General features: G+C 50.2%; 1 protein-coding gene across 4 annotated transcripts in view; it reads right to left on the bottom strand.

The window, feature by feature from the left end:
- The window catches only part of KAZN (kazrin, periplakin interacting protein), a 147,051-nt gene that overhangs the window by 12,641 nt on the left and 114,962 nt on the right, over nt 1-19,448 (bottom strand). The window contains exon 1 of one of the 4 annotated variants that reach the window (XM_021417347.1): nt 17,784-18,837. The exons of 2 other annotated variants lie outside the window; for them this stretch is intronic. Coding sequence is in view for 1 of the 2 variants with exons in the window: in XM_021417343.1 (XP_021273018.1) it covers nt 3-255 (253 nt within the window). In the remaining variant the exon portion in view is untranslated. Of the gene's footprint in view, nt 1-2; nt 408-17,783; nt 18,838-19,448 lie in introns of those variants that run through there. One more of the 4 variants, XM_021417343.1, reaches the window with a different exon arrangement.

A 19,448-nucleotide genomic window follows, 5' to 3' on the forward strand; every position in this document is an offset into this window, starting at 1 on the left:
GGGGTTCCAGGCTGCTCGTCCCACGTTTCCCCGCGTCCCCCCGCCGCCCGCTGCTGTCCCCCGCCGCGTCCCCGCTCCCCGCTGCATGGCGGCCGCGCAGGGCTCCCGGCCTGATGTCACCCGCCGGAGGAGTGGCTTGTCCCGGCCCGGCAGGAACCCAAAGGAAGAGCAAAGGCCCCGAAAGGAGGCGGAAAGGAACGCCGGGCTGCGCCGGGTGGGGGAAACTGAGGCAGGGGAGGGCACCGCGCTCGTCATCCCGTGTCGTGGGAAGCGATTGATTTTCCGTAGCGCGATGCAGTTTTGTGCTATCGGCCTGGCTTGGGGGGCTGCTTCGTGCTGAAGCTGAACGCTGGAGGCTGCGGCAAAGCTCCTCGCCCAGCAGCTGGAAATGCAACGGGGAAACGAACCCTGGGACACCGGCGCCTTTGGGGACACGCGTAGTGGGCACAGCGGGGTGTGCCGACGGTGGGACCTGGTGATCTGAGAGAACCTTCATGATTCTGTGATCCAAGCTGGGCTGAAAACCCCAGTCTCCACCTGCTCCTACGGCCCTGAACAACCAGCACCACCACGAACTTCAGCCTCAGCACCATCCCCCAAGGGCTGACCCTCTCGGAGCACTCAAGGACAGCGGCTGATGAAATGCAGCTACAACACGGGGGCATAGGTAGGGCTGGCAGGGGAAAACCTGGTGATGGTTTCAGTTTCTTTTCCCCTTGGATTACACTGCTACAAGAAAAAAAAAAAAAAAGCATCAAGGAGAGGTTTCAAAACAAGAGTTGAATGCTTGCTTTTTCTTTTTTTTTTTATAACTTATCTTTTCTCTTGCAGGAGCCTGGCACTGCTTGCTGCCTGCAAGGATTCCGTGGTCCTGAATCACAGAATTATCAGTGTTGGATAAGACCTCTGAGATCACCCAGCCCAACCCCAACCCACCCCACTGTGCCCATTGACCACGTCCCTCAGGGCCACATCTCCACATTGAACAGCTCCAGGGACGGTGACCCCACCGCCTCCCCGTGCCAATGCATCACTGCTCTTCTGGAGAAGAAATTTTCCTAATATCCAACCTGATGGCAGCGATCTGAGCGTTGCCAGGAGGCTTTGGAACCACTGCTCAGAGCACAAAACATCCAAACCTTGCCTTCCACAGAATCATTCAGGTTGGAAAAGACCACTACGATCATCAAGTCCAACCGCCGACCCAACACCACCACGCCGCTAAACCACGCCATTCCGTGAAACATCCTTGTCACATCCCTACCCAGGACACAAACACTGATCTCCCCCTTCCAAAAAAACCCAGAAACCATAACATTCACATAAAGAGACAAAAATCAGCTTTTACCCCCAGCCCTCCCCATTGACAGACACTTGCAGAACTCCTTGTCACAGCATTGGTGACTGCAGAGGACGAACATCACGGTGCCACTTTGCAACAACAGCTCCATTTGTGCTGTTTCTTGAACTCATCACACTTCTTATTTTTTTTCTCTCTCTCTCTCTTTTTTTTTTTTTTATCACGAGAATTATGGCTGTTATCACAGAATGTTGTGCCTAACGACTTCTGGCTTCCTTCGGATGTTTTCATTCAGACGCTAAAACATTGTAATGACACTCAGATAATGGCCCGCGGAAATAAATGATACAGATCAAAATAGAAGGGATTTGGTTAAAGCAAAAAAGAAAACAAATAGAAATTATCCACCCTAATTAGCATTCACAGACAGCAGCCGGGGAAGGAAGGCAGGAAAGAAAGAAATCATAGAATCGTTAAGGTTGGGAAAGACCTCTAAGATCATCAGGTCCAACTGTCAACTCATCACCACCATGCCCACTAACCATGTCAGAGAACCACAGAACCATTAATGTTGGGAAAGCCTCCAAGATCATCAAGCCCAACTGTCATCTCATCATCACCACACCAATTAAACCGTGTCATAGAATCACAGAACCACAGAACTGTTAAGGTTGGGAAAGACCTCTAAGATCATCAAGTCCAACCAACAACCAGCACATCCCCAGGAACGTTTTTGGTAGGTAGTGCTGTGGATCTCCCAGAGCCCAAATCAGCAGCATGGCCTCGGGGACGCGAAGTGGTCATCGCAATGCACGTCTTGCAGCCCCCGTGCTGGCCAATTGTTCACTGCAGCTTTGCAACAAACTGCACCTGCTGCAGAGACTGAGACACTCTAAAACAGCTCTGAGCCCCCAGAATGAATATTTTCCTTTTAAAGGTAACTGCTGGGGAAAAAGCATGGCCAATATAGATTCAGAGTTACTCTGGGTTTTCCATTATTCATTGAATCTCGCCCCACGCCGTGCTGCAGTGCATACATTACCATATATGACGACAAAGAAATTGCACAACTCCTGCAAAGAGGCGATAAAGCGGCCGCCTCGGCTGCTAAACCACCGCGCTCGACAGGCCATCTCTAATGAGCAACGTGTAATTAAGCTCCTACGCAATAAGGCTGCGCTCCTGCCAAGGTTTGCACGGGACCGGTTGCACGCGTGCAAGTGGCAGAACGGAACACCACCTGCAGAGGTGAACCATGCACATGTATGCAAAGATGTGCCCCTGTTCCGAAAAGCACCGGGTTCATTTGCATCCTCCACTGCATCCGTGATTTTAATGGGGTTGAAGGTCGGCAGCTCAACTCCAAATACAGAGACTATCTTTATTAACCAGATGTTGTTGCTCTCTAAATTTTTTTAAAAATATATTCCATTTACCTTCCAGAAAGTTTCAAATGAACAATTCTTGCGATCCCTCTTTACTGACCACGTCAGCACAACTTGATGATCCTTGGGGTCCCTTCCAACCCAAGCCACCATGTGTGGGGTGGGAGCCCAGCACAAATACCTTTGACAACACCAACTCTGGTTGCCACCCCCTATCATCTTGGGGCCAGGTGCTGCAGCTGAGCGCAGACCCAATACGACCGATGGGGTGGCCAAGTTCCTCCCAGTAGGAACACAGAATCATAGAATCGTTAAAGTTGGAAGAGACCACTAAGATCACCCAGTCCAACCATCAGATCGTCCAGTCCAACCATCAGATTACCCAGTCCAACCATAAGGTCGCCCAGTCCAACCATCAACCACACTCTGGTGTTATATGCAGAAATCACAACAAAATAGACACGGTGGCTGGGGTTGCTCTGCTTTGCCATATGGGTCCGCAAAGCCCAGCACTGCGAGACCCTACGTTCCCCTCCCGTCTGCTGCACACACACCCACAGATGATCATGAATCAATCCAGAGCCATCCATCAGCCGGAGAAAGATGTGAGATAATGAGTCAAAGCGATCAGCTGGCGATGCACAATGTGGGCTTCTCCGGGGAGGGACCGCCGAGCCTCCTCCACAAAGCCTATTAGCTGCACTTAAACCAAAATTTAAAACAGGCGAGCTGAATAATTAAAAGGAAGAGTTAATGGCTCATGCTAACAGCTTCTGAAAAGCTGCTGTTTGTTAAGCAGAGCACCCACAAGAGAGGCATGGCCCCATGGAGCCCCAAATCCACCCTCACTGCCACCTTGCACTGCTCCAAGCGGTGTTACAAGCTGCTGGAAGCACCTGAAAGCACCAAAATTGCCCAGGAAGATGCAGAGGGGAAGCAGAAAGCATCTCCCTGCTCAGCAACCTGCAAGGCAGCGATTTAATCTTCAAGGAAAAAGCTTGCGCTCGTTTAGCAACAGCCCTTATCTACAGGCTGGGGGCAGAATAATTCCATCGAGAACAATATATAACAGATAAAAATAACTGCAGTGCAGCACAGAGATGGAAAGCACGACCCAGGCTGCTTCCTTGCTGCTAAAAAGCCAATGATCAACTCAACAGCGCGGGATGGCCCAGCAGTGGGAAGTGCCACCCATTCTGATGTTTGCAGGGCTGGCACCCATTTAACAGCCTGGCCCTTGGCTGGGTGCTTCAGGTTTAATTTATTTATTTGTGGCTGTTCTTGAGGCATTAGACCATAAGCTAAATGCTTACGGGGTGCTCAGGCTGAGACTACTCTGGGTACAAACGCAACGGGATCCATAGGCATCTTCTGCCTGCTCCTAGAAGACCCCAGAAGACCCCTTCCAGTCCATCCCAAAGAATGTCCCTCTCCAAAGGACCACAGTAAGAACCTCAGAGGCATCTCTGATCTTATAGACGTGCGTTTGAGAAAGAACTCGGGGCACATGGAGCAGTTTCACCTTCCCTTGCCCCCACGTAGAACGGTTCCTCTCTGTGCATTGAATGGTCACTCTGCACTTTTCATACCCTGCTATAAGAGAAAAGCCACTACGTATTTGGAAGCTCTATCTATTTCAAATATCCAAGGGTTTAGAGTTCCATCGCTCCGTTACAACATCATCCCCACCCTTGGGTTACTTCCATCCTTCTCCAGACCAAACCCTCCACCAAGGCAATGGAGACAGCCAACGACAGCGTCTTCTGTAGGCATCTATCAGGAGTTGGGGCAGCTGGGGGTCTGGCAGGAGGGAACGCATAGGGAAGCCTTGTGGGGCTGCACCACTTCCATCCAGCCCAGCAGAGCCTGCAGCAAGGACAAGGGGACGAGGCCACCGCCGCCACGCGTCACATCTGGAGCACATCTGGGCAGCTCGGGGATGCTGAACCCAGCTCCTCCCCGCACCTTGCTTTGCCCATCCAACAAACCCTGGGGAGAGCTGCTGATCCCGAGCATCCTGTGCAAGCCCGAGGGCACCCTGTGCTGGGGAGCCGAGCCCCAAATGTGCTTTTCAGAGACACCCATCCCCTCTGCAGTAAGCAACGAAGGTGCCACGCGTGCGCCTGCACAGCTGCTCTGCACCAAGACAGAAAAAGCTGCTTAAAGCTCCGAGCGCCGCGGCCAGCGCCTGCCTGGAATTAAGCGATGCACTAGATTGCAAAGTTAATAAAAGTGACAGGTTTTTATTAATCTCCGCTCGTGCCGCGCGGAGCTGCCGGGCAGCGGCTCCAACAACGTTATCAGCGCTCGGCACTGGGAAACGCGGGGCTTGGAGAAGCAGAACAAAAAGACAGAATTAAAACGGAGCGGCAGGAGCACGAGCGACGCTTGCAGCAAGAGCAGGGTGCAGGCAGGCTCAGGGTGCATGGGCTGATGGGATCCCCATAGGACGTGCTCTGTGCTGCAGCCAAAAATTGCATCCAGGAGAAGAAGAGTGCGCAAGGAAGCCCAGCGATGCAGCTTTGGGGGGGGGGGGGAAATACAGATATTTTTTTGTTTGCAAACTCCATGAGACGCAGCAGTGATGCTTGCTGGAGGAAAGTTCTCCACTCGTTACTTTAAGTGCTGTCTTTTTCCTGCTGTTTCCTTGCAGACAGCTTCATGTCATGCACCTTCTGGAGCTCTGCCCTGCGCCGGGCACCTCCCCAGCAATAATATTGTTCTGCTGGGGAGATAAGGCCAACAACAGCAAAAACAACCAAGGCAACGTGGGGATTTGGAATGAAAAGCAACAAAGGAGCAAACGCAAAGCATCCAACTCAGCGCAAGCAGGAGCAGGCTATCTTCTGTATGCTGATGTATACATATAAATGCAACAGGTAGGGATTGCACAGGAGCAGTGCTACGCTGCAGATCAGCACACGCCGAAATGCTAAAAAAGCCCTTTTTTTAAAAAGGTTTTATTTTATTTTTTGCAAGCAAGATTCACCCTCGCGCCGCAGTCCCTGCGGGAATCCAAATATTTGATGCGAGCTGAAAGCAAACAGAACCGTCCCGAGATGACAACTGAGAGGGAAACAATCTGGGCTCTGCGGGGAAGTTTTAACCTCCAAAATCTGTCTTGAAATTCTGGGTGTGATGACTGCAGGCGAGGGAGGAGGAAAACACAACACACTGGTGCCTGCTTCTGCCTTAGAACGGCAACGCTGGGCCGGATTCTAAAACAGCGTTGCTACGTTAGAGGTAATGCTATTAAAACCCAAAAGTGCAGGGACAGATTCCTAAAATGAATCATTCCCCCTTCCCCCAGCTCATGTCATTACACAGTGCTCCAATGGTCACGTGTCATAAGAATGTATATTTTCCTCCAGTTTTGGCTTTTGGATCACAAATATCCCTTGTTCCAAATACCCCCTGTTTTAGCATCCCTTGTTCCAAATATCCCCTATTATAGCATCCCTTATCCCAGATATCCCCTATTATAACATCCCTTATCCCAGATATCCCGTTCTAGCATCCCTTATTCCAAATATCATGCTATAGCATCCCTTGTCTCAAATATCCTGTTATAGCATCCCTTGTCCCAAATATCATGCTATAGCATCCCTTGTCCCAAATATCCTGTTATAGCATCCCTTACCCCAAAAATCCCATTATAGCGTCCCTTATCCCAAATATCCCATTGTAGTACCCTCAATCCCAAACCAGTAAAGAGGCTGAGAACCCTGGAAACGTGGAGAAAGCCTCAGAGAGCCCTTAAGCATCAGCAAAGCACGTATCCTGGACTAAGGGGTCAAAAAGAGACTTTCTCCCTCCTCTGTGGGCACAAATAGGGCAGGACTGGAGGCTCTCTGTTATTTGGGGTGAGATGTCCTCAGAAATCACGGAATCATTTGAGTTGGAAGGGACCATTAAAGGTCATCCATCCAACTCCCCTGCAGTGAACAGGGACAGCTACAGCTCCATCAGGTTGCTCACAGCCTGGTCCAACCTGGTCAGAGAACCAAAGAAGATCCCAAGTTGGAAGGGACCCACCGGGATCACCGAGTCCAACCTTTGGCACCACCTTGAACCCCATTGCAAACTGCAAAGCTAACCATGCAAATGTGAACGAAAAGCCTTCATTTTGGATATCCAAAGGGCTTTTTTTTTTTTTTTTTCTGGGGGAAAAACAAAATATCCACTGCCTGTTTAGAAGCAGCAATAGGAGAAGCATAAGAAAAAACCCATTTTGAGTCTCAGCATCTCCTGGTGATGCCCAGCTCCAGCCCTGCTGGGTCCTGCTCCTGTAGGCTGCACTCCCACGGCCGCTCTGTTTTCTGGAGGGGTTTCCAGTGCTGTTTCACTTCTGAATAATTTACAGTCCTCTCCTGCATAATTTATAGTCCGCAGAGGGTTTTATACATGGAGACATTTTAATTTAAACTATTTGAAATCAAAACCACATTTTAATTTAACACCCAGCACAAGAAGAAGTGGGGGAGGGAGGGGAAGAGCAAGTTAGCTTAACAAAATTCAAGTCATTGCAACAGATGGTTGATCACAGGAACACAGAATCATTAAGGTTGGAAAAGACCAGTGCGATCACCCAGTCCAGCCATCAACCCATCCCCACCAGGCTCACATGCCCAGTCACCTCCCCTTGCCCCAGCTCTGCTGTCCCACAGCCCCATACCCTCAGAGCCAAGCCCTACTTCCAACTGGGTGACTCCCATCTCCATAGGGTTGGTGCTTGTGGGTCACTGGTCCCAAAATGATGCCCACGCATCACAGCATAGAGAACCAAAGAACCACAGAACCATTAAGGTTGGAAAAGACCATTAAGATCCAGTCCAACCATCGACCCAGGCCCACCATGCCCACTAAACCACGCACCCTTTGCAAGCCAGATTTGCTCCTCCCCAGAGGAAACTATGCAAGGACAGCCAACGTTGAGCCTCCAGGTTCAGCATCTACACGCAGCATGCACGGAGCGAAAAATGCAGCATTTCAGCAGTGCTGCAACCCCGAGCTTTTCAGCCCAAATGTCTCCTGGAGAGGAATTTCCCTCGCAGTGAATAACGGTTTGTGCATTCTTTGGCAACCGCGCTCCATTAGCAAACACAATCTGTGTTTCTTCCTCGCTCATTTCTTTGCCAAGTGCCTCCGAGAGGAATAGCACTGCCACTGCGAGAGATACCCTGCGGGCTCCGCAACCCAACGGGAGCCGTGCACAGAGCTGTGCTGCAGGTGAGAAGTTTATTCCCAAACAACCCAGCAAAGCCCAACCTAACAAATCCCACGTGCAAAAGAGAGCTCTGTGCATGAGAATGGGGGGGTTGGGGGGCTTGGCCCACGCTGACAGAGCTGCATTCCCAACCCGAAGGCTGAGGGTGCTCTGAATGCAGTAGGAGGAGAGTGCCAAGGGTGGTTTTCTTGGCCCTGGCTCCAGCCAAACGGCACAAGAAAGGGAGATGCTGTAGGGGACTGAGTAAGTGAGTATTAGGGAAAAATCTGTGCCAAGGGTGGGGTAAAAAAAAAAAAAAAAAAAAAAAAAGTCATTTTCCTAATTGGTGTCCTGGGGGTGGTATGGGAGGATTTCCCCATTTCTGTCCAGGCAAAGGGCTGGGGCTCACCTCGAGGCGCGTTCCCAGCAGGTACTGCAGAGCTTAGTGGGATTTTCACAAGCACCTAAGCTGGTTCGGTGCCTAAACCCCTTTGTATTTAGCTCCCCCCATAAATCCCAGCTTATTAGCATCATTAGCCACTTAATTACACGCCCATCCCACTGCTGGGGGGCAGCTGGCCAATGCCAATTGGGGCAGGGGAGCTCAACCATGAGGCCAACCCAGCACGCACCGACCTGTGTTATCTCTCACCCTTCCCCTGCAGAATTGGGGAGGGGGGGAAACAGCAATCGAGGGCTGTTTGGGTTTTTTCCTTTCCACCCTTCTCGCCTTATCGCTGCAGCGAAGGGGAGATCGCTATCTACAAAGCCTCTTTGAAACAAGCTCGGAGGGAAAGCCGCGCATTTCCTCCAGCTCCGCGCCAGCAGCTGCAGCTGGGAGGAATGCTTACAGCGAGGGGCGAGCGGGGAATGGGGCTGCACCACGGCCATGTGCACCACGGCCATCATCTGCACCACGGCCGTCATCTGCATGCCATTTCTGGAAGCGCCCCGTGCTCCAGCTGCCAACGAGAGGATGCGCGTCTGCAAGCTCAACCCATGGCACTGCCCATCCCTTGGGCAAATCCATGCTCACTCTGCCTTCTCCCTTTTTTTTTTGCAGGGATTTGTTGCAAGGAGCACTGGGGACATGAGATCCCGCGTCAGGACGAACCATGCGCAAAGAGAACCCCGAACCCACCGGGTGCTGTCGTTGGCAGAAAATTAATCAAGGGCAGCGTCAACAGATCAATAGCCATCAGGGCTGCTCATCAGTGCGCATCGACCACAGCCTCCGCCTTCCTCCAATGGAAGCTGGGCAGCATCGGGCCCACGCCGTCTGCCTTTTAGCACCATGGCAGCTCCTCTGCCCTGGGGAAATAAGGCTGGTGGCTCCCAAGCATTGCTAGCGTTGCTGGGTTTGCTTTGTGGGCTCAAAGCTGGAGGGCAACCAGGCACGGAGCCAACGCGGGACCGCACCTTTCTGCCATCATTGCGCTGCAGGGAGGAAGGCAGCCCATAATTCAACCCGGAGTCGCTGAAATATTCCCCTGGGCACACCATAAAACAACAAAAAGAAGCAGAAAACCCAACCCCACACGGGGGAAGGAGGGCTTTGTGCTCTGGGAGCATCGTAGGGCTGGGTAGCTGGATCCCATCTATCAGCACACTTTCATCGTCGCCCTTAAGAACAAGCCCTACAATTCCATCAGCCAAACCCACGGATGCCTTTGTTTACCCTCACCTGCCCCACTGTTTCTGGTTCCCCTCTTTTTGCTGTATCAAAACAAACCTATTGATTTGGGCTGCCCTCGGGAAGATCTGTGGCAGAAAGCTGATGTTGGCTGAGTTATTGCGCAGCGGTAAAAGCATGCCCGGTGGCTGGAAACAATTTATTGGGGAAAAAAAAAAAAGATAAAAAAGCTGCTATATCATAGGGAAGGAAGCTACGCTTTGCCTTCTCCAGTGCAGCACACCAGAAGGAAATGTAACGTATGACATTTTCAATAATTCATTTCAACAAATCTCCGTCCTTCCTGCTTTCTAACAAAGGCTCCATGAGCAGAATCAATACAAGAAACATTGAGTTTAGCTCTTAGTTTGGCTTCCAGAAGGCAATGAAGCTTGCCAGTGGAAAGTTTCCTGGCCTTACAAGGGATATTTGGAACACTGCATCTACAAGGATGAGCGAATCCAGAATAAGGGCAGCCAGGAGGGACTGGGTTGCTCTGAGCTCGCTATGGGTGGGTGCACAGCCTTGCGACTACTGGCCAGAAGCGATGGCATCTGGGGCCAGCGCAGGCTCTGGGACAAGAAGGGGGGCTCCTGCTCCTGCACAAAGACCCCAGAGTTTCATGGGGATGGAACAAGAGCACAAAGAACCCAGCAGACCCATCCACCCCTGCACAAACACACTGCACTATGCTCTGCCCAATGCCTCCCGCACGACTCCTGCAAGCCACACAGCTTCAAGTTAACCTTCCACTTTCAGAATAATTAACGTTGCTAGTGACTTGGTTGGACCTCCATACACCACAGCCCCAATGGGGATACCCCTGTGGAAAGGCTCTGCGTACCCGTGGCAGAATTAGAATCACAAAATCATTAAGGTTGGAAAAGACCACTATGTCCATCAGCCCATCCCCACCATGCCCGCTTAACGAACGTTACTGAGTCACGTCACTGCTTTACATTGCAAAATCCCGCAGAAAGAAACTTGCTCTGTAGCACATTTGCTAAGTTCTGCTCCTTGGCTGGGCTCTACACAACCCCAGCGGGCACTGCTGGGCGTATACAGCAGAAGCCACGCAAAACCATCCCCGAAATGGGGAAATCCTCCTGATTCACAAAGCCCCAGCATCCGTCCATGAAAACTGCTGCTCAGAGCACATCGGGATTTACTCCAAAGGAACCAGGATCGCGGGTGGGGGCACGACCACCCCCGGCTCTCCTTCAGGCGAGCATCGTGCCTCTGGCTGCATGGCCCCAGGCATGCTCCCTGCTGCCTATCACTCAGCTTCCCTTTTCCATTTCACTCCTTTAAAGAGAGAATTAAAACTGATGGATCGTTGCTGATGCAAAGACCCGATGTCCCGGAAAGCAGCACAAATAAACGCTATCAGAGCGACTGGAAGGAGAGAGGCTCGTTTTGATGCTCGGTGGTTTTGAGGCGAGCTGGATTTTTCTCCTTCCCTGAATTGCTGCAATGCAGCGCTGGCGTTGCCCACGTACAAACCACCTGGACATCGGTCACGGGGCAGAAATGGTGCCCACAAAGCAGCTGCACCACGAGGAACTCGCCCCTCGTTCCCATCAAGGAGAGCTCCAGCACCAAATTAGCACTAATCACAGCGCCAGGGCATCGGGTCACGCTTCCTGCCAACAAATTAGGCCAGTTGGGCATCTGCGGTTGCTCACTTGGCCACTAACCTGCTTTTTAGCAATTAGGGATAATTAAAGCACGGCCCTGTGTTCATTACAGCTCCAACCAGGAGCGCAGCGCAGCGTGCCCACCTCCCATAGACCTCAGTGGGAGGACACGGGATGGGAGGACCTGCCACAAACACAAATCAAAGCACTCTCATCCACCCCCATGGCACGGTGGCAATGCATCCCCAAGCTCTGACCTGTCCACTGGGCTGCGAGGCAAAGAGGATGCAGGAACACCTCCGCCTCGTGCAGTGATGCTGTTCTCTATCTGCAGGCTGCAAACGGGCTAGAAATCCACAGTCTGACGCAGGGATGACCTCCAGAATCTAGGGAGTAACTTAAACATTGCAATGCGTGTCTGCACATGGTGCTAGGCAGCTCTGCTGCTCTGCCCAGACCTCACGCTAGGTACTAATTGCCAAAACGCCATCGAATCTCGCTGCCTGTCAGCAGGGACCTTTTGGGATGGCAGTGACCTGGCTCCACCCGATGCCATTCTTGTGCTGTTACTGCCCCTGGGCAGCTCTGCTTCTGCAGGAATACCGGTTCTGCACGATCCCGAGGCCCAAAAATAACGTAAGTGTAATTATTTAGGTAAAAGAGAGCTCTTGCAATAAAACCAGGAGCGTGGATGTCCTCTGGTAAAGGTTATCAAAATATCAGGGTTCGGAGAACTGGGGCTGTTACAGCATCTCTCCCTAATAACAAACACTGGAGCAATCCTTTCCAGGAGCACGAGATAAAGAATTTCTTCCTCCAGCGGCAATAAATCAAAGGGCACTATCCAGCTGATGGAAATTGATTTTCCTCCCTTCCTTTGCACTTAGAGAAAAGCGGGGCCGTGGCGAGGGCTGATTCCTCAGGAATGATCTGTCCTGGTCTGCAGCACCCAGAAGCAGACTGGGAACATCCAGAACAGCAAGAATCGCCTCCCTCGCCCTCAGCAGGGTGGATGTCATCCCACCAAGAAACACACAGCATTTCCAAGAACAATCACCACAAAACAGCACTTCCAGCCACCTCTGCCTTGGATCAAAACTGCTGCGATGTCATGTGGATGGAGAAGAACCCAAGAAATCGCTCAGCTGCTCCCTGCCAACTGCAAGGAATGCAAGAAGACCCAAAACCACGGCTTCCCCCTCCCCACCGTACCCTGCCTTAGTCTTTAATAACTCATTATCGCCTTACAAAGCCAAGGCTCCCAGGATTATGGTGTTTAGTAATATTGTGATGGATGGGAGCCAGCCTTCCTGAAAGCTTTTTGTATTCCTGCTTTGTACCGACCTGGCACGGGGCAGCCTGGCCCCAGAGCTGGGCTTTGCCTTCCCATGCACTGAGTGATGCGCCCCGTGCTTCGTGTCTCCAAATGCACGTGCACTCAGTGAATGCAAGCTTAGGAAATGATAGATAACGTTGCTTACTCTACGGATACATGTATGTGTGTGTAGTAGACGTCACACAGACAGGAGGGAATTTCACACCAAGAGATCCTGAAACCCTTTAGCAGGGAAATAAACAGCTTAGTGCAAACACGAGGCTTAGCACGCCGGTACTTCTGCCTTCTGGCAGGGGCTGAGCACTGCTCAGGTCACCAAGCCCTTCCCAGTGGAACCCCCCTGCTCCCTTAGCACAGCCCCTAGGGCAAATGGCTTTGGCATGGCCAAACAAAAGACAACATGTTTTCCTCCACCTTTTGTCAATTACAGCAGCAACCGAGTTCCCGTGCCGACAGAAGCAGAGCTGAGAGCAAATAGCACGGTTTTAATGCGAAAATGAGATCCAGGACATACATACAGTTAAGTAGCGGGTGCACGCGTTACATTTTTGCTATTCCAATCTGATTTCCAAACATTTCAAATAGGAAGGAATCCATGCATGCAGACAAGCAGGGCTCAGACAGAAGGAGGCAAGTAAGCTGTAAGACACATTGCACCACTGCCTCACCCCCCAGCAGCTCCTTTTCCCAAAGAACCGAGAAGCCCCCATCACCCAGCATGGTACCACGGTCACATCTCATCTTCCAAAGCAATGAGGAGTGACTCCTGCCTCGTTAACACTCACAGCCCTTCTGCCCCAGCTTCCCCTCCAGCTCTTCCCAACCCACCACCACCTCTCACGGATTTCATGTGACCTTAATAATGCACGAGCCCCAGCAGGCCACGTTCTGCTCACAGGAACACAGCCCTGCTGGGGAGAGTCAGCACATTTGCTGTTTTTTGTTTTTTTCTTTCTTTTTTTTTTTTTTTCCCAGAGTTTTGCAGCATTACAGGAGCTGACAAATGACTATTCATGTTTCTCCTAAATAAAACATGAATTTTGAAATTCCAGCAAGAAACGCTGCTTAAGAGAGAATGGATATTGCAGCATAATCACGAGGAGGTTGCGTTGTATTGTGGATACCCCATCCCTGGAGGCATTCAAGGCCAGGCTGGATGGGTTGGCAACCAGCCCAAGGCAGGGAATTGGAAGTGGATGAACTTTAAGGCCCCTCTGACCTAAGCCTTCTATGATTTTCATGCTAATCTTCTCCCAGCCACACTACTGAATGAGAAATGTCCAGCTCCACTAAGGCTTATGTTGTCCATATGGGATTTCAAGTCCTACAGGGCCACTCTGAAATATCATGTTTAAAGAGCGATGTGAAAGACATCAGGGACAGTAAGAGATGTGATTATGCACTGAGAATCAAACTTATTTGCTGCAACTCTCTTTCTTTTGAGATAAAATTACATTGATTTAAAAAGCATATGAAAACTGGATTACCCCCTTCTCTTGCCAAGCGATCGAATTAACTTCCTACAACCCGTCTTGAATTCTCACATTTCACACTTGTGAGCTACTGCCAGGAAACTCAGGAAACTATTTCCTAGCTGGGAATGAAGTGATGCCCTGACAGCCAGGGACCGAGCCCTTGGCTTCCCTTCAACGCCAACACCCAACGAGGGCTGGCGTGCACCTGGGAATAATGAACTTCGGAGATGTGTTGTAGGATAACAACATGTTGGTGTATGCACCATCCTGGAGACACCCAAGGTCAGGCTGGAGGGGCTCTGAGCACTGATGGAGCTGTGGGTCACCCCGCTCATTGCATGGGGGTTGGACCAGTTGGCCTTTAAGGTCCCTTCCAACTCAAATAACTCTATGGTTCTATGATAACCAGCCTCTGTGATGAGACCCAGTAGGGAGGGTCTGACCCATTTCTAGGGTTTGGGACAACAGGGGATGCCATCTCCTCGTATACATATTGCAAAGCCAATGTGACCTGCTGGAGAGCTGCACTTGGTACTTGGTTAGACACTGTGCCAGCTGGAAATATTTCAGCTTCTACAAGGCTGCGAGCTGCCTGCACACCCCATCCAAGAGCCTGCACTGTGCTTATACCCCGTAATGGTCCCCCCCTCTGCTTTGAGCCTCCTTACGCAGGGAAAGCCTCCCAGTGAAAGCAGTGGGAGCCTCTTAATTGCCTCTGCTGCAATCAATACAAACAACGCTCAGCGATGCCAACTGCCATGAGAAGCCCTGACTTCCGAACAGCACAATTTCCACTTCTTGTTACCATTTCCACTGCAAAGCAAAACAAAACAAAAAACTTCAAAGCAATCAGGCTCCGTAAGAGCAGAACCAGGAACTGTTGCTCCCACCAACAACCCAGCTCCAGCCCCAACCCAGAGCCCCCCAAGTCCTCAGCCCTTCACGTTTCTAAAGGTCTTCCATTCAGTACATTACAGCCTTGCCTGTGCTATTAGACAGTCTGTTATCCTCATCCAACTCTCCTGTCATAATTACTGCGATCACTTGAACAGGTAATTTGGCAGAGGTGTCACTGCTTCCTGGTTCAACATGCCTCCACTCACCAGTATGCCACGCACACTCCATTTCCAGAGCAGCCTGGGTGAGCCAGAACCCTTCACTACCTTATGGCACTTCTTCTCCTTAGTTCTGCCCCTTTGTGCATCGCCATACCATGAGGTTTGTCAGTGTTAACTGTGCAGCACTCCTAAGACCCTTACACTCAACTCTTACACTCAAGACCTTTACATGTGAGACAAGGAGGTGATCCAAGACAGCCAGCATGGCTTCACCAAGGACAGATCATGTATGACCAATCTTGTGGACCTCTATGACGGAGTGATGGCATCCGTGGACAAAGGGAAGGCAACTGATGTTGTCTACCTGGACTTGTGCAAGGCCTTTGACATGGTCCCACACCACATCCTTCTCTCTTAACTGGAGAGGTATAGATTTGAAGGCTGGACTACTTGGTGGATAAGGAATTGGTTGGATGGTTGCAGCCACAGGGTTGTGGTCAATGGCTCTATGCCCAGGTGGAGGTTGGTGACCCCCAAGGGTCCATCTTGGGATCGATGTTCTTCAACACCTTTATCAGTGACACAGGTGATGGGATTGAGTACACCCTCAGTCATTTGCTGATGGCACCAAGCTGAGTGATGCAGCTGATACGACAGAAGGGAGAGATGCCATCCAGAGGGAGCGAGACGGGCTTGAGAAGTGGGCTCATGAACGAAAGGAGGTTCAACAAGGCCAAGTGCAGGGTGCTGCACTCGGGTCAGGGCCATCCCCGATATGCCTACAGACTGGGAGAAGAACTCACTGAATCCATTCTATGATTCTGCATTACACTCAACAGGGCTATGAGAAAGACTACTAAGGAATGAATTCAGGCTGCAGCAGCACATAAAAAGGGAGGAACAAACAAAACAATGACCAAACCTTGCTGTTGCAGGGACATCAGTCTGCTGGGACACATGCAAAGAAATGCCAAAATCCCTGGGACTGGCACCATGGTGACCCCTACCAAGAGTGGGGGTTTCTAACACTGCCCCATCACTGGGGCAAGAGGGTGAGCGATGCGGCAAAGCAATGCTAGCCACAGGATAGGGCAGTGCTATCTTGTGGAAATGTGAAATGCTCCAATTAAGTTGATGAAGTTGTGTTTTTTTCATTAATACCAACGTATTTCTCTCCTTCCTTGGTTCCAGTCTAAACACTGTTTTCAAGTTATGGGGAAAAAAACCCCAATGAATGGTAATCATTGGGTTAAACTGGGATCCTAAGTTTAAAACACTTGTTTATGATACTTTTCTACAGTCCTTCTTCAGGTTACAAATGCATTCATTTTCTGCTTCCCATAAATCCAAGCTCTCTTTTTAATCTCCTTATGATATTGTGGGAAAGGACTCCAATTTCATAGAAGGCGTATTTAAGACAATAACCGATAAACTCATTAAGCTCCCATATAAAAGACTTCAGTGGAGCTGATGCCACGCGCCGAGCGGAGGCGGAGGGCTGCAGAATTGGCTTTCCATGCAGAGGAGGTTGCACAGCCCACTAAGCCTCATCTTGCTTGAAAAGCAGTTTTTAGATGGGCATGAAAAAAAAGAAACAAAAAAACCCCAGCATCTCTATGATGAGAAGAATAGGTTTCTTGGAAATTCTCTCTTTATAAGCCTGGGGAAGGGGAGGAGGGGGAAAAGCTTGGACCTGGAATGGCAGAATGGGTGTACTACCAAAAGCACCTTCAGGATGGCCACTGTGTGAGGGTCTGGGCCCCACAGAACAGCTCCAGGAAGCCAAAGAACCCATTCTTTGCAAGAAACTCAACTTTGCTACTGCATAAAACCCAACGCAAGTATGGGTGAAAGTCATTCGTGTTAATGCCAGCTCCAGGCAGCTACACCAAACAGCACAGATCCTGCACTGCTTACTCATTCCTGCCACTTGCAATGGGAAAACCATAAAGCTGTCCCAAATATACACATCCAAGCCCTTCACACACAAGGAACATCTGTAGGAGGCAGGTTTCTCCACCCAAGAGGAGTGGAGGTTGAGAGGCGAAACCAAACAAAGCCATTTCCATGTCTTACAAGAGACAGCAAGTTCCTCTTTCAGGAGAGAAACTGAGAGCCATTCACGGCCGGCCGTGACTCTAAACACTCATGAAAGGGCTGCCATATGGCTTCAGATTTATTGCTTGTGTTTTCTAACTCGCACATCTGTTTTCTATAAGTAGCTGTCCAACTCAATGCATCTCCCCTTCCCTCACGAACCGCCCAGGGAGCTTTACAAGGACAAATATCAGTGGCTTCAGTGTTTACCTGCTTAGTGGTCTCCACTCTGTCATCATGAAGATCTAAAATATTGCTCTAATATACCCAAGGCGGGCACTTTTAGGTACGATGTCCTTGGAGAACCACGCTGGGTGCCATCAAAAGCAAGGCATCGTTTACCGAAATTCTTCCCATTTCCCTGCACTGTATGCAACTTCCCCCAAACAGAAAGCTGAATCCAGGAATCAGGGAGGAAAGGGGAATTCCTCTAAGGAGAAAAGCGTTAGGAAAATGGCACAAAGCCAGCAGGGTCACAAGGAACTAATGAGACAGAGCAGACACCAGAGCATCCGGACACAAGGAATGCGCGGCATGCAGAGGGCAAAGAGGACCAAAACAGCTCCAGAAGAGTTTGGTTTTTGTGGAAGACCACCAGAGCAACAAAATCTGCTTACTGCTTTGAAACTTCCTTTAACGAAGATCCAATCATTTTTCTTTTTCCCCATTAAAAAAGCGGCCTTGACCTCTCTTCTACCAAGATCGCTGAACACGACCCATTCTGCCTTTGTTCTTCGGTGTTTGCAAGGAACCTATCAGCTTGTAATGAAGTGCTGGGATCAATGGAATAAAATACTAGAGAGAAAAAACAGAGAAAGAAAACAGACAGCATGCATTTTGCTTCCAGACATGTGTAATTATGCAGTGAAGCTCTCTTAAAACAAATTAATATGCTCAACTGTCCATTGTGCCCTCCAGGAGTATTGTGGGGTGGGACATCACCAGCAGCCCCTTGGGGGAAGCACTTTAGAAAGCACAGAGATGCAAAACGGGAAGGTTAGAGGGGATAGAAAGTGATAAGGGAATAAGTGGAGGAAGAAACGAAGACTGCACAGGATATTAAAGGAGAAATATTCTGTCTATAGAAGAAATGAAAGGTCAGTGAAAGGAGACAGTGACCGCTATGAAACTGCCTGAGTGGTTTCCTGATACAAGCACTGTCAGATACGTGAGGTTCATTGGGTTCCCTGCCCCAAAAGAGGATCATGTGAAATGGAGATGAGGAAGGGCTGGAGAAAAGCTGGGAATGGGAGGAGCAGCAAGGCACGGAGGCATCGCTCGGGGCTGGCAGATGTCCCCATGGCAAGATGCCCCCATGGCAGGAAGTCCCTTGTCACTTCCCAGAACCATAGAATTGTTTGAGTTGGAAGGGACCCTTAAAAGTCATCTAGTCCAACTGCCCCACAATGAACAGGGACATTGGTATCTCATGCATAAGGCAAGGCTGGTGATGACCCCAAACCATCTCAGCCCCCTCACCCATGATACCTCCTGTCCAGCTCCCCAACACATCCAGCAATGCATGAACCCGCCCAACGGGTTGTTACTTCAACCTGGAACCATAACAGCACAGCCTACAGAGGACAGGCAAAATACTAAGCAGAATTAAGCCTTAAAGGATGTTACAGCCCTTTGAGAAAAATGAACCTGATTTCTTTTATCCTTCTGTTTTACAGCAACGTAGAAAACACTCATCTTTAGAGCAGGCTCCGCAGTGCTCATTACATCAGGCTTTCGGCAGCGACCGCTCTTGTCTCAAACATATATATAACCTAAATCGCAGCCATCACGCACGATATTGCCACCGCACGGGCTCTATTTCAGAGCGCTGTCCGCCACGATGGTCATAAGAAGAAATTAAAGTCTGCTTTTGTAGCCGAAATTCAGATGTATAGGAAAAGCACTCACTTCAGACTAACGACCCTCCCTGCCCAACTGCTTCTGCTCCTTGAGGAGCTCTGTTTTCAGTGCTGTCTCACACGTCCTCCTCCAGCAGTCAGAGTACCCAGCTGTTGGATGATCCAATTGCTGTGTAACTATTGGAGGAGCACGACTGGAAGCTCTCCTTTCACAACAGCTTCGCCCCAGCAGCATCCTCACGGAGACCAAGAGACACTTGGACTCAGGGCCATGATAGACAGTTTTTTGCTCCCATTAACCAAGATGACCCTTCTGCTGAGAGATGGCTGGGGAAGGATGAAGGATGTCTTCCCCAGTGCAGGCCAAAGGAGATATCAGCTGCAAATACCTCACCACCTATAGCTAGGCTGCAGAAAACAGCA

The sequence above is a fragment of the Numida meleagris genome, chromosome 20, assembly GCF_002078875.1.
Source record: "Numida meleagris isolate 19003 breed g44 Domestic line chromosome 20, NumMel1.0, whole genome shotgun sequence".
Lineage (NCBI taxonomy): Eukaryota > Metazoa > Chordata > Aves > Galliformes > Numididae > Numida > Numida meleagris.